At 38.0% G+C, this 16,482-nt stretch overlaps 1 protein-coding gene across 1 annotated transcript; it reads left to right on the top strand.

Moving 5' to 3' along the window:
- Nucleotides 1-14,066: 14,066 nt before the first annotated feature.
- Nucleotides 14,067-15,605, top strand: LOC116176913 (facilitated trehalose transporter Tret1-like). The gene is made up of 2 exons (XM_031495750.1): nt 14,067-14,135; nt 14,186-15,605. The coding sequence occupies exons 1-2, from the start codon at nt 14,072-14,074 to the stop codon at nt 15,553-15,555; spliced, it is 1,434 nt and encodes a 477-aa protein (XP_031351610.1). The 5' UTR covers nt 14,067-14,071; the 3' UTR covers nt 15,556-15,605.
- Nucleotides 15,606-16,482: the final 877 nt, after the last annotated feature.

The raw sequence follows: 16,482 nt of genomic DNA, 5'->3' as shown, positions 1-16,482 counted from the left end.
ATTACGAAGTTTTGTTATGCTGTGAATTATCTGACGAATTTGTAAAGAACTGTTGTCGACACTATGTAATAAAAGCGGACAAAAGGTAAATGGAAAGAATCAAACAAAATGCAGTGACAGATGAACGAAATGAGAGGTTATGTATGTCGGTCAACAAAACAATCACGTAGCTAGTCAAATTAGTATCCAATTTTATAAACATGAGAAACAGGAGCCACCTTATTTTCATCGGTGTTCTCTTTTCACCGCATTGAATCCATTAATAGCGTACGTCGAACGCGTGAAATGCACTTTATTTATGATCTATCCTTGTTTGAATTGCGCGGTAATGAAATGGCATTATCAACAAGTTAGATGTTGCTTGATTCGTACGTTGATGACGCAGGGGCACAGATCCCTGGCAAGGATATTATATACTACTCAAAGTACGCTGTTTCATTGTTTGTACCTAATTTTGTTGATTCTATTACCATGGTTACTACCTACGCCTACGTTTTCTCTCATGATAAATTAATTAATTAATGACGAATTCGAATAATATAATTTTCAGTGTTTAAAACAAATCTTGAAGAGAGCGTATTTTATATGATCTTTAGGAAAAAAACTAAGAGCATTTTCTCAAGGCCCAAGGCATGAATTTGATGCATTTTTGGCGGCCACATGTATTTTGATAAAAACAAGTCAAAACCATTAGGTACTATTTCACCGAGATCGAGACCAAGAGCATTATTTCAATGTCCAAGACATGAATTTGATATGGATCGAAATTGTAAGGTTAAAGACGTGATCAAGATACTGTAGATCCTTCAATATATCGTTGTATCGGTTTATTATGTCATGTATTTTACCTCAGTGAGGCGTCCTTGCATCGTTATCTTCTACAAGAGTTCGTTGGTTAACACTGTTCATTGGAATAATGAGGTTAAAACTGATATGTACTTTGTTGTTACGACAGAAGTGGCCATTTTAATAACACAATATATTCGTCCCTAGTTTATAAAACTTGATTAAAATGTTACATCGTATATCGTATACACTTCGTAAGAATTTCCTATACGGTTTTTCGTAAAATGCCCGAGATTTAGAAATATAGGAAGCGCGTGTAAGTAAAAAATGTCGCCGCCGTTATAATATGATTAAGGAATGTTGCGCCGGATGTTCGCAAAAGCAAGCTTGATTGATAAAATTCGTAACCCAAAATGAAGCTCGTGCGCTTCCCTTTTTCGAACCTTCGTGCAGAAAAACTTAGCATTAAACCGAACATTAATCACCATTGCTGTAGATCACGATATGCGATTAATAAAATAACAAGAACGTAACAATTTGTAGTATTCATAAGTGAAATTTTATAACAGAAGGTCGACTTTAAGATCAACATGCACGAAACTTGATAAAAACAATGTGTGCCAATTCGCACCTTGTAATTTGGTATAGTATCTGATTTGCGAAAAATCTAAGCAAATTCCATAGAAAAATTTGACACTTACCTACCACTTGTAGCAGGAGTTTCGAATTTGATCAGAAACCGCTAAACACTGAGCAATTTAAAATGAAACAGAATGTCAACCGATAATCTCACGGTTACTGGTAGAATTACTGATATCGTCTTACGTATTTACTTACCTTCTTTACATCATGTGACCAATAACATGCTCACAAGTCTGGTTTTCTTTATTCGTCACAATTTCTAAAATATTTATTAGAATCGCAGTTCTAAGAAAGCAACTGGATTTCAGAAAGCATGAAAATTATTCCCGTCCCTCATAAAAGCAGAAGCGGTTTCATTAAATTCCAATGTCTGTATTAAACAGAAATTTATTGATCCCTGATTTTCAGCCTATACAGCTATCTGACAGTCAGTCAGGGCGGCACTGCACAGTACATGACCATTAGATGATTTAATTGACATTAGTGTGTCAACGTAATTATTTATTGTTCCTCCCAGCTCCAAATTACACCCTGTTCTGCTTGGATTCATATATGTTAATGACTATATTTCTAAGGTTTCAATTAAAAATATATTGCCCTCCCCCGTTCGAAAAATGCAAAGTTATAAACCACAACAGTCAATTGTGTCATAATATACAGTGCTATTTATTAAAAAGTAGACATACGTGTATTGTTTTTCCATATGTCTACTTTTAAATGACAAAATCTATTTTGAAATACGCCTAATTTTATTCAGCCAGAATAACTTATTAAAACAAATAAAGACTCTCATATTAATTAATTTGAATATTGTTGCTTTGGCTTCACAGAAAATCAATCCCTTGCGCTTCTTAAACTATTACCGCCACTATACCAATTAACAATATCAACGTTTTCTTCAGTCCAATACATCAAACACGAACGAGAATAAACATACGGAAGCCAAAACGGCATTATTTAAATTAATTAATATGACAGCCAGACAGATCATTATTTGTTTTAAAAAGTAGTTTAAAAATCGCGTATAGGGAATAACTTTACAAGAAGGGATAAATGAAATGCGCCAAGTACTAACATGAAAGTTGCTCATACTCGAGCATTTAAATTTGTAAAGATTCTGCTAATAAGTTTGAATTAGCATGAGTTTCACGACAATTTTGAAACTGTCCAAATACTAATGTTCGTCTCAGAAATTGCAGCGCATTATTTCATTTTGCTTGAGGTTTGTTACGAAAAAGGCCTTGAAGAAAAATTGAGGAGTTGAGCAATCTGCAAGGTGTTAGGAATTCTTGTCAGCTGCAGTCAAAGTCGATGAGGTGTTGCGTGTGGGCGGGTATCAAAGAACCATAAAGTACAGCTTTATATTTTTAATTATTTCCGTTGTGTACGTGTTATTACTGGAAGAAACTACCTCGCGTATAGTTTCGTATGTCTTAGCTTTACCTAATAATTTGAATTTGCTTATTTACATAACGACTCGTTACATTGTTTACTAATATAAATTTAATTATCTGGCCACCAGGAGAATTTTTTTGAGCTTAATTAGTAATTAGGTTTATATTTTTTAGAGTTGTGTTCAGTTTGAAATAATCTCTTTTAATTTATCACTCCTCACAAAGCGAGTAAAAAAGTTTATTTCAGAAGCATGGTAACACTGAAGTGGCATTACCTCTCCAAACATACTCGAGTATTTAAATTTCTAAAGACACACTACCAACCTGAGAAAAGAGAGGGACTTGCTTTAAAGTAGGGCACTCGTTACAACACGTAGAAAGTATTCCTCGGTGATACATGGTATCAAAGTTGAGTGGCATTTACAGTTTAACTGTAGATGAATCGTTGAAGCTTTTCTACTCTGGTTTTCTACACTCTTGACCTACCCAATATTAGCCTGGCCTTGGGACTATTATAAAATACCAATCGTTGTTGTACTTTACGAGGAAAATTTAATGAATCAAATAAGCTATAGTAATCGAAATAATTTCCACTCTAGCCACTATTTTTGTCCACCTATGACGCAAAACATGGATTCTAGATCAGAAGAATTCCTCATCTTTCAAGGCGACCCATTCATCGACTTATTTTCCGAAACCTTCAAAAAATCTGAAACGAAAAGTCCATGAGCCATCGACCGAATCAAATGGTAATCGAAAGGAGCAAGGTGAGGGGATGGAGTAAGACATCCCATCGCAGCGGTTCCAACGTTTCCTTGAACGATCATGGAGAAAAATGACTGTGTCCTCACGTCTCGTTGTATTCCGACCGTTTATGTTTCAATGCTCGACCCAAACGGATTATTTGTTCCCGGTGTCCCCTATGACCGTTTGACAAAGTTTCATCAGCTCATGATCACTCCCACTTCTTTCTGGTCTTACCTTAGGTTTGACTTATGTCCATGGACATCTTGCTTAAGCTACGAAATTGGTAGTTGTCCTGGGGTGTTTGCGCTTTGGATTATCTCAGTAGATCCACTTTTTATTTCCAGCGAGGATGCGATTCAGAAATCCTTTTCTTTGTTGTCTTAGAAGGACTTCACGTGATTGTTCGTCGTTCGATGTCTGTTTCATTCAACTGGTACGGAACGAACTTTCCAAACTTACGGATCTCTCGCATACCATGAAGACGATTGGAAATTTTTGGTTCAGAAACATGTAACCTCGTTGAGAGCAGTTTGAGTTGGATCTTCGAACATCGAAATTTGAGATAGATCAGAATGGCCATAAGCCTTTACAAGGATTCAGTGAGCTTCAGCAGTACTTTCTTCAGAATGAAGTAGTGCAATTGCACTGTCCAGAAATGCTCTTTTTCTGGGACATAGATATTCTTAGGCTCTGAAAATGCCGCGGGTACCGCTCGATGATAATACCGCTAAGTGACTCCATTTGCACGAATAGGTAATGGTGTCAACCCAGTACGAACAATCGAAGGTCTCATTACTAACACAGGGGTCCGGAGTTGATATTTACCTGCAGGTGTTAGCAGGGAGGGCAATCAGCGGCGTAGATCGAGAGTGGTTAATCTACCGAGGGTCCCAGGGTATTATATTTAATAAATACATTCCCCTCAAGCGTCTTAATCTTGAATTATCACCACTAGAATTCAAAGATGGTATTGCCATTCGTTATGGTAGAACCCCTGCAGTATGTGATGGATGTGGTGAACATTTCTCAGGTCCCTCTCCCTCAAGTTGTCGTATTGGAGATTTAATAATAAAAAGACACAATGAAATTAAAAATTCCATAGGAAACCTTATGTAATTAGCCTGGTAATTAGCTGCTTACCAGGACCATTAATTCAAGATAATAGACACTACCGAGCCTGCTTTAAGTGTTGATCCAGGATGTCGTGGGATGTAGGAGCCACATTGTGTGATATTTGTGTTGTTGACACATCATATGGATCCCTCTTCTTTGAATCGGTGGTAAAACGCGTAGAAGATGAAAAGAAAAAGAAATATCCAGAAGCTTGTCAGAGACCCCATTATTCTTCTTTCACTGCATTTAGTAACTTCTGTTGATGGATTCTGAATTCTTAACATTGAAAGAAGTAGCAAAAAATGGGGCTCTGTTCCAGAATGCGCTCATGGAGCTGACATGCCTATTTTTTTCGTTTTAATTCATATTTTAGTATTCATTTTTATTATTCTATTTTTTAATGGAACACTCTGTATCACGATATTTCAATTCTTATCTCAGTTTGAACCCAAATTTGTAAGAAGCACAATGTACCCAAATTCAATCGTTTCCGGGTTATCGAGTTTTGTAAATAAACACGATCTTAAAATTTATGTAATGATTGAATGAAGAACAATAATTAATGACTCCTGACAATCATAACAAGCATCACAATCGCTTCTTTTCAGAACCACGTAATCTTTTCAACAGAATTGAAATATATCGAATAATGTACAGGGTGTGCACACCAACTCAGTATAAATAAAATTATTACTGAAGAACGTTTGTATAAAACTTTCTTCGATACCTTGTTCATTTTCACCAATAATCACCGGACTTATTAGCGACTCTGTAAATGATATAAATACATAATGAAAGAAGTAATTAATAAATGCTAGTGGTAGGTACAAGGAAAGTGGATTAATATAACGTAATGAACAACCCGCAGAGCTACCTAGCAACATCCACCACACTCAACCGTTGTAAAATATTACCAAATGCTCTTTGTAGTCGGTATATTGCATAGAAATAAAAGAAGGTATTTATACTGTTAGCGCTCGTATGGATTTTTTATTGCAATATGCAAGTGCAATGGCACATAAAATGCGATGAATGCAATTTTAGCGTCATAACCAAAAGCACCCAACTGCTTCAATTTAAAATTAGTGGTAACGTTTCCGCATTGGAAAACACGAGTGTCTCATTTGCTTTGACTATAACGTCAATTTAAATGTGAAGTTTCAACATGACAATAGATTGATGTTACTCCTATAATACACTGGCGACGCTCAATCCCGACCCATCAAAACCGAATGCATGATGAATACCGTCATTAGTGACGAGATGACTCAATAAACTGTGACTGAAATTAAAATTTCGCTACAGCGGTAATATTAGAACAAAAGGTGCGAGGAAAACGCGCCTTTTCCACTCCGCGCAAAATAAAATCAAAAATTCATTTAAAAATGTGTTACAAAATTGGAAAGCAGCAATGGATAATAAAAATTTACATCTGAAATATTGCAATCAATCTCAAGTTGTTCCTTGTTCGATAAAAAATAACAAGAGTAGCTTTTCAATTTAAGTTTTATTTACAAGAAACGTCAAGAAAAGAGGGAAGGTTAGGAAATTTATGGCACAACCTTTTTTTTTACTTTGTAATAGGCACTTTTTCAAATTCAAATAGTACCGAAATTTATATTTAATACAGATGAGTTTTTCGAATAGCTAATATCGTCGGAGAAATCAAACGATAAATCTTTAAAATAAGTATCTGGGGTGAAAAGTTAGACCTGAAATAGTGCTTTGATGTAAGAGGGAAGTAGATCGATTCATCACTTTTTCTTACCTAGAGGGAGGAATATCGTTTTGCATCATGAATTAACAAAAAATGTAAATACAACACGACTTCCAATTAATTACGTGCTTCACATGAACGAATAGACTTTTTCGTTCTCCAAATTTGGTGGTTCCTTGTTTTTGTTTACGATATACCCGTTTCGGCAAACTTTCAGGTGTTCATTTTCGCTGTTATCTCAATTGCTTTATCGCTTAAAACTGGATAAAAAGGCTAACATTCGAAATTGGATTAGGAAATTAGCATGCGCCCCTGTTTCCCACCATTACCACGCGAAAAATTCAGATTTTACTCAGGGCAATTGGCATTCTATTTTAGAACTTACTCTGATTCAGTTGTTGTAAGTTTTTGCAACCAGAAAAAAATAGTTCACAGAGCGTCTGGTATTCACATCGTGAAGGGTAAAGTAGAAAAAATGCGGATGTGATAACCACTACCTTTATGCACCTCAACCGTTAAGGGTCCGAAATTACGCGCGAAAGCGTCATTTTCATCTGGAATCGTACGCTGAACAGCTCAGAGATTCCGAACGCGACTGAAAGCAGGCAACCCGCGATGCAACATTTAGTTAAAAGGGTCTACATGCGCAATGGAAAGACCCAGCCCAGACTCCCAATTTCGTGCAACAGCTTGATGGACGCACCAGCTTGAATAAATGTTAAACTTTTCCTTTTTTCCCCCTTTTCTTTTGTTGCGACCATTCAAAAATGTTAACTTACTAATCCTCAAAGAATTTGGAAATTCAATTTAAGCTGCCCTTTTTCTTCTCTCAACTTTAAAATCTGAAAGTTTCTCAAAGCTCTCTTTGCGTGACTCTTGAAACCTTTAAGTTGCGGAAATTTTGCGTTACATCCTTCATTTGTATATATACCTAAGAGCTTATCGTTTCCATGTGGAGGAAAACAAAAGATGAGACATTTATTTCAAGATCTCTGCGTGCACAGTAAAAAGGTGGACAGATGGAACCTTTATTTACAAACAAAAATAAATATTTCGGAGAAAAATAAAGATGTATTTCCTGAAAAATCCTTAAGAGTACAATTTCTGGATTAAAACGGAAGTCTTTATTTAATATTTATGTTTGATACTCGGTTCAAAGGCATTTTTTGTGTAAAGTAAGAGCATGGCGCATACCACAAACATCTTTCTCACGCGTGGCTACTTTTCGTTACGCTAAGCTTCCGCAGATAGACGTGGCGTAGTTCTTTCCTTGAGATTGTAGCCGCATGTGTTATAGGTGCCTGCTCAATGTGTGCGCCATCTCTAAGGAATTCCTACTATTCCTTTTATCTACTAAAAATAAATAGTTGACATACTGTCATCTGAAGATATTGAAAAGTTGTATATTCCCTAGGTGCCCGTATGGGCGTTTCCGAGGTGTAACGAATCAACATGCTCTCAAGAACAAGGACTAATGTTTTAAGGTACGTCAATATTCAGAAATAGGAAAAATTAATCAACCTAGCTCAGAGATATTTAACCCCGAACTGACAGTATCGTCATATAGTAAATAATGTCCATTTGGAAATTGAAACCTATTACTCTTAATTAATAACCTTCTCTCTACTTTTTTATGAATGCATTGTAACAAATACTCCAGAAATCCCGATAGAGATTCCGAGAAATATGACGCGTTTGTTTTAGAACACTCTGAAGCGCCCTTGAGCACTCGAGAACGGTCGAGAAAGAATGTTGTTTGTTATATAAGCAAACCGAATTGTGTTTCGAGTCAGTTCCAACTTCGATGCGCTTGTGTTATGTTATACATTTTAATTGATAAATAATACTTACTGCTATAAATTAATCCATTTTAAGACTGTTAGTTAATTGTAAATAAATATGACCACGTAGATGGAGCACCTAATGCAAAAATTGAAAGCCGGTCAACAGGCCGTAGGAGTTAAAATAAAAATTGGTAAACAAACCGCGGAAGCTAAATGGGAAGGTGGTCGACAATCTATGGAGATTAAAATCGAAGCTGGTCAAGCTGAAATGAAAGTCGGCCAAAAGGATAAAATAGAGCATGACAACAAGAAGTAAGGGGCCTGATTCAAATTGATACAGGGTGTCCATGATAAAATTTATAGGACAGAAGACGCAATCGATTTATGGTATTGACTGAAAAACGCGAAAATAGGGACGCGCGGAGTGTGTACACACCATTGATACAAAAGGAAAGAAGGAGAATGTAGAAGAAATAGTGAAAAGGGTAATATGAAGCCAGCGACGGACAAAACGACGGGGACTGTGATGCTAGGACTGTGGGCGACGGGCGCGCATCAACCTACCTGTTATGCCACGGAGAAGGACATCCAAGTCGCATCACTTAAGAGCCAACCAAATAGTTAATACATAGATGATACTTTATTCGGGAAAAAGTGTACGATGTTATACGAAGACCATCGTAAGACCTGACCTCGTTCGAACGAAAAAGCTACAATCGAATACAAGCGAATGTACTTGATAAAAACTTGGATTTACGATCGACCTGAAGAATGAAGTGCTTCCAGTGGACCATGAAGAAGTTCCTATTCACGGAGAAGAAGATGGACTGCTACGTGTTACGCTTGTGGATGATGTCACCCTGTCGGAGTGCTAGAACCCAATTATACCAACATGGGTCGACGCCCGCCCGTGTGGCGCAGTTCAGTTGAAACTGGACTGTGGTGCTAAGCGTCCCTGGTTCGAATCCGGGTTCGCGCATGGATATTTATAAATGTATAGTGGGTTGGGTTGGTAGAGCAGCCTTGGATGAAACCCCGCCCACTCAAAAATAAAGGCAAATAAATTTTAATTGGGTAGTATATGCCAAACAACTAACGCCTGTTCGACTGATGAACTTGACTCCTGACCAAGTTAAAAAAGTGCACTGGGATTGGGACGTGTGCCCCAGTAGGTGCTGTCGCGCGTTGTGTGAATACAGCTAACGAGTTATGACACTTCGAAGTTTCCCGAAACCTTTCAAACTATGACCACAGCCGTATACAAGAATTTTACAAGTCGAAAGGTTGATTTACAGATTAACTACAAATTTGTGCTGCTACCAAGACGTGTTTGCCTCAGAGAAACGACTTTTCAGTCTAAGCAATATGGTACCAAATAAAATAAGTACGGGAGAGGCCCAACTTATTAAGCAACATCCAAGAAGGCTACCATGGGTTAAACTCGACGAAGTTGAGGAGATCACCAGCGACATAATTGAAACATCCAGCAGTCCGTGGATCTCACCTGTAGCTCTCGTGAAGTAGAAAGATAGCAGCACGAGGTTTTGCGTAGATTATAGGCAACTGAACAACGTAACAAAGAATAGTTATTTATTATACAAGACGATAAACGGATATTACAACCATTGGGTGAAAGATGTTCACGAGATAGTTAGTTTCAATTTATCGTCGTGTATAATACAAAAATGTATTTTATAGCAGAAGCCATTGTAAAGTTCCTGACAATTCTGAATTTAATTTAGAGACGTCAAAATAGCAAGCATAGGTTCTGCAATCGCCACTGAACTATACTTATATTTATATTATTATTATTAATTATAGTTCAGTGACCATCGCGATCGGTTCTATAGAAAGAAATGAAAATGACAGATGTCATTAGAATGCACACTCATCTGTTTCACTTTATCTATCCTTACGGTTAAAGAACGACTTATTTTAACATAAATGCTATAAAATAAAGATAGTTATCCGTTGCCCCGTATAGATGACACCTATAATAGGTACGCTAAAGGGCGTTAAATTTAAGAGTCCAGTGAAGGTCTAGTTACTAGATGGTTGGAAAGACTGCAAGAGTACGAGTATGATGTAACAGAACACTGTTCGGGACGAAACGCTCATAATACCGATGCCTTATCCAGAAGACCATGTTCTGAGGATTGTCGAGACTTCTCACAATTCGACCACAAATATGAAGAACAACACGACGCACTGCACTTATGGATAAGAATTGGGCACCCCGAGAACTGCGCAGAGTTGAGGACAGTGGCAGTGATTTACATCGGATTATAAAATGGAAAATAGAAGCGAAAATGACGATGGAACTACCACAAATGTAGGTACAGCTAGTGATACCAGAGAGCAGAAAATTAGAAGTCCTACGACAGATACATGATGGTACATCGGGAGGACAGCTAGAAGTGATTAAAACCCTGGTGAAGTTGCGGGAATGATTCTACTGGGTTAATTGCAAACAACATGTGAAATAATGGTGCAGAAAATGTGCAGGGTGTGCCACAAGCAATGGGCCAGTAGGAAAGCAACAATGAGGAAATACAATGTGGGTAGTCCATTTGACAGAATATGCATTAATATCGCAGGCCCCTTCCCATAGACAGCTGCCAGAAACAAATCCATCTTGGTGGTCATGGACTATTTTAGTAAATAGACAGAAGCAGAAGATTTGTGAGAAGCCCTGGAACTACACTCTGATCAGAGACAAGTCGGAGCTATTCGAACATTCGCAAGACCAGAACCACTGCTTTGCACCCGCAGTCAGACGGAATGGTTCAACGCATGAATAGAACAATGGGGAAGTACCTGTCAAAGGTTGTGTCCCCTCACCAGCGTGCTTGGGATGGCGAACCGTTCTGTAGGAAACTACAGGACTTCCGTGTTGTTTGGCATCCGGTTACTCCGGTTACTGTGTGATTTAACATTTGGTACAAGACCTGATCAGGAAAGAACTGTGGGGAACGAGTACGTGGGAAATCGGCGTCAGAAACTGGGTGCCATCCATGACAAAGTTCGCTATAGTACGCAGTTAGCTATCGATAGTTGAGAATAGTTGTCGAGATCCAGTCGAAAATTCCCCTAGGGTAAAAGCGTTTTTTGGTAGTTGTAGCTTCTTTCTTTACCAGAAATAGAAAAACTGTTGACTATTATTATCAGATTAAATAGATTCCAGTTCACTCATTCAGCGATCGCAGCTTTTTACAGAGTCAAATATCTCGGTAGACAAGCTCGTACTTGCGATGTAGGTCAAAGTTGATAAATTTGAACGGTCTTATTATTTATGCCGTTATTTTTATTCTTTGAATACCACAACTGTTTGTATTAATTGATTAATACCGAACTCGCTCTAACTTACTTTGAATAAATTATTCTTATCTCTTATACACACAACAGCATTTAGTTTTACCGTTGCCGAATGTGACATGAATATGTTCAAGTACGACGTGGATTCACCTCGAATGATTAGCGTTCAAACCGCAATAAACGCAGTTATTTCAATCCGTAAGCCTATGTAGACATGTAAACTCTTTAAAGATAATATCCACGGTCGTGAAGGGGTATGCGAATGAACATTTTTTACTGTAAGATAATAAGTTTCAAAGTTATTACGTGCGTGCCTTCCCATATTGCCAATCCGTATTCTAATTTTGAATTTGCTGAAGCGTAAATATAGTTTTAAAAGTTTCATAAAGCGATTTTAGTAGTATTGAATCTAGAATCAAACCCAAGTATTTTGTTTCATCTGTTTATTTTATACTTGGACATAAATAATTTCTAGCATTAAAAAAAAGTTATGTAACTGATCAAAAATATGTATTATGTGAAAAACTGGAAATCATATACCAGGTGTGGCAATTAAGTTCCTGGAATTTGTCAATAAAAAACAAGAAAAATATGTTTCAGGCAGTTTATTATTAACTTTTATAATAGTCTCCTATTCAGACGTACTTATCAAAAACACAAAATCACTCGCTGACAGCTTCAGGAAATTTCACTTCTTTTTTTATTGAACTGGGCTCAATTACTCGAACTGGCTTGATAAATAAGATGAAAAGGCACAAAGATTAACTAGGGCGTACTGCAACTCAGACCCACAGACACTTTATAATTGTTCCGTGCTTCACAAAAAATTGCACGGCCGATTTATATGCTCCACACTCGTTTTTGCGGCGACCTCTCTTAAAATCGCGCGATCGAAATTGGGCAATCGTAAAATTTAACGGAAAACTCGTACGGTATTGTGATCGAAGTTAAGCGGTAACCCCTTCTTTTCTCACTTTAATTTTCTATGTGTAGTTTCCCACTAAAAAAACGAAACGGAACCAAAGCCAATGCCACGACAGCTTACCCTGTAAGCCAATAGAAAGCCTGCATTTTTTTTATCTTGACTGCTTTAGACGGAACCAGCGCAAAAACCGAATTTTCCTATACTTAAATACAATACGAAAATTTAACGCTGCAAAGAGCATTACAGCGTTTACACTTTTTTTCGACGCTATTGATTCCCTAAATCAAGATTTTTTTGGTATATATTTATATAGAAACAGATTATTTTTCATTTGCTTTCTTAAATATTTTCATGGAAAGATTTGACCGATTCTCCGAGCCTAGTTCTTTTATCTGTCCTTTATTTTCCTCCAGCATTTTTTGCAATTCTTTACAGATATCTTCAATGTTTCATAGTTCTCCATCGAGATATCAACACACACACACATTTTTTGCTCATTTTTTTACGAAAATGTACTATTATTTAAACACTGTTTTGGGAATAAGTAAATATTCACGGTTATCGTACATCTCTATGTCCTTAAAGCTTAACGTCCGAACGCTTCTTTTAAGGATCGGCTATGGGTAGATGAAGGGTCGTTAACGTATGGACGGTTCCCTACAAGGTTCTGGAATGGTGCGAAATTGGAATGGTAACGAAAGAACAAGGTATTCCAACGAAAATTTGTACTCGCTTAAAACTCAACAAAACAGATTTTTTTTGTCAAAAATCCAATAGCCGGTCAATTTGTGTATCAAAGGGGCACACAAATAATTGTTGAACCTTTAAACGGGATGGGGGGTCAAATGACTTTGGAAAGGGTTTTCATTACTTACACGTTTTTATTTTTACCACCCGCACGTTAGTAAAGGAGGTATTGCATTGGGGTAAAAAATGCCCCCCCGCCCACTTTTTTGACTGAAATACACGTTTTGAAACACCAGGAATCCAAATCTCGATGGTCTCGGTCTGTTGTTCTGTCTGTACCCTCATTTCCGGCTCAGCTGAACCGATTAGAACCAAATTTGGTACACTTATTCTTAGATATAAAAGGAGGAGTTGAAAAGCTTTGTCGCAGAACACGCATGCGCAAGTGTGCGGTTGGTATCAGCATTTTTTTAAATCCAGCGATTAATTACTAACTTCCATATAATAATACAATTTGATTCAGACCTAGATCTTATATCTCAAGGTCTTAGGAGTTATTTTACCAATTTTTGGCGATAATTCTTTATCGTAGTTTTACAAATTTTCGCTGGAAAACCTTGTATAGGAACACCTCACAGTTGTGTCAAATCAGTTAGCGTTAATTACACCAAATTAGAGCTTTCCATTTTGTTACATACGAGTATTATAAGACGGTATTGTGACTTTGAACGATTTTCTGCAACAAACGCAAAAAAGCTGCTCATTAGTCAAACAACTAACTGACTTACTCAACAAGAACCATAGCATCAAATTTAAAATAGCGTCGATTAAATTGCCATTTATCTCAATTCGATGATTCCGAATTAAGTATAAACCCCAATCAGCACCGGATTCTGGTTTGGTTGATAGTATTAGAAATCACCAAGTTCTAATTGTGGTTCACTTTCAGTCCTCGTGTTCCATGGAAATGTTCAAAAAAGTGGAAATATCGGGGAGGGTTTGCCAGGTCTTCGCCGTCATTACAGGTAGAATTGTTGTAGAAGGGTTTGCAGGTTTCTAACAACCTTTTCTTAAGGCACGCTGACGGTTATAGCGGATGGAATGCATTATGGCTGGACTTCGCCAATTATACCGTTGTTGGAGGCATCGCCAAATTCATTTGTACATGAGTCGGACGTGGTATGGATCGAAAATTGCCTAATGTTTGGAGGAGTGGCAGGTTTGTTCATAACAATGTGCCTCTTGGATAAGATAGGGCGGAAGGCAACGATGTTAACAGCGGCCGTAGAAAACATGATCGCATGGATTTTAATTGCGACTTCGTCATCAGCAGAAGTGCTTTTCGTGGCACGTTTCATCGCAGGAATTGCTGCAGACGTCAATTTTGTGGCCGCCCCAGTTTACATCGCCGAAATTGCCGATAAGAAAATACGCGGCCGATTGAGTTCACTCATTAACATCTTCGGTCTGCTAGGACTTGTGCTGATTTATGCCGTCGGACCGTACGTGTCAGTGGGGATATCAAGCGTAATTGGAATGGGCTTCCTAGCCGTTGAGATCATTACCTTCTCCACAATGCCAGAAAGTCCTCACTACTATCTAATGCGAAATAATCCCGAAGCCGCTCGTAGGTCTTTAAAGGTATTTCGGAACGTCAATGTGGATGGAGAGTTGAAAATGCTAAAGGAAATTGTAGAAAAGGAAAACGAAAACAGAGGTCGTCCCCTTGATTTACTGAGGGTTAAGAGTAATAGAAAGGCTTTTGGTATAATGGCAGTTCTAAATATTTCGCAACATTTCACTGGACTAAGCGTTATGCTCATGAATATGCACATAATTCTAGGAGAGGCAGGTTTGAGCGTGGACGCAAACATGACTGCGATCGAATTTGGGCTGGTTATGGTGGCGGCTTCAATCGTATCGACGTTTCTAATCGATTTAGTCGGAAGAAAAGTGCTTCTATCCATTTCCAGTTTTTGTACAGCAGCCTCTCTGCTTGTCCTGGGCGCCTACTTCTCTGTTAAACACAAAGGGGGTGACACAAGTGAATACTCCTGGGTTCCGGTAGCGTGCCTGATGATATACGCAGTTACCCATAAGATTGGTCTTAGTTTTGTGCCAATTGTGGTCACTGCCGAATTATTTCCTACGAACATTAAGGCTGTTGGTTGTACGGTGGCCGATTCAATATTCGTGATTTCGAGTGCCATTACAATTTTCGTCTTTCACGCTCTGTATCGCAATTTTGGTATGCACGTGCCATTTTTCATGTTCGCCGGCTTTGCGGTCCTAGTCGGTTTATTTGCGATATTCCTCATGCCGGAAACCAAGGGGAAAACGCTGGAGGAGATTCAGGAAATACTCAGAGGTGAAGAGAATGAGCACGTTTTCCGCGTTGAAACGACGCTCTTATTGTCCGCAAGTGAGGAGGCCTGTGACGAGTAGTGTTAAGCGTTCGGGATGCAGGCGGATTAATAAAGTGTTAATGTGCTCCATCTTGTGATATAAATGCAGATAAAGATTTCTAGCGTCCAACTGCCGAGCAGCGTTGTAGAAGAAATGCAGAGCTACACCTTTTATTGGTTTTTGTTCATACACCGATCTACCAAATTATTATTCTTTATTTACGTATGCATCTCATTTACACTCTTAACTCGTCTAATAGATGAGGATAAAACAAAGCAAACTAAAACACATGGCGATCGACGTGCCTTATTTCCTTCATAACGTCCTTGATACGTTACTGACCGTACTCGATATTAAGTTTTCCGAAAGTAGGAAATCTATACGATTACCTACTTCGGTAGGATTGTGGTACGCGATAAACGTATAACCGATAGCCACGATCTGAATTTTGTTTCACTTCCAGTCGAAGCGTAAGTAAGAACCCAGAAACAATACAACATAAACCGGTTTTATGGATCAGTGGTAGAGCGTTGGACTATAAATCCGGAGGTCGGGTGTTCGAACCTGGGTTGAGGTGATTTTTTCATCTGTGACAGAGATGGAAATTACCTTAGGCCAGTTTCGAGCATTCCGCCGGCTACTCCGAATTAGGTTTTCCTGCAGTTTTCCTAATTCGTAAGGTAAATACCGGAGTAGTATAGAACAACTTAAGACCTTCTGCAAAGGCACCTCTAAAAAGCATTATGCGGGTCACTCTGTAATTGGGTGCAAGCCTGTTGAGAGCCCAGAACAAGAGAGGGATAATCAATAAATTAAATAAATAAATAAAATAAACAAATCAAAACAAGCGGTACTCGTCCGATTAAAAAAATACCACTGGTTGCAGTAATATTATAAGTATTCACAGTTACAATTTCTAAGAACCACTTTCACAAGTAACAAAGCTGAAATGTGCAAACAATTTAT

This window comes from Photinus pyralis, unplaced genomic scaffold (genome assembly GCF_008802855.1).
Source record: "Photinus pyralis isolate 1611_PpyrPB1 unplaced genomic scaffold, Ppyr1.3 Ppyr1.4_LG7, whole genome shotgun sequence".
In the NCBI taxonomy this organism is placed as follows: domain Eukaryota; kingdom Metazoa; phylum Arthropoda; class Insecta; order Coleoptera; family Lampyridae; genus Photinus; species Photinus pyralis.
The sequence above is the reverse complement of the archived record's forward strand: the minus strand, read 5'-3'. Positions and strand labels throughout refer to the sequence as shown.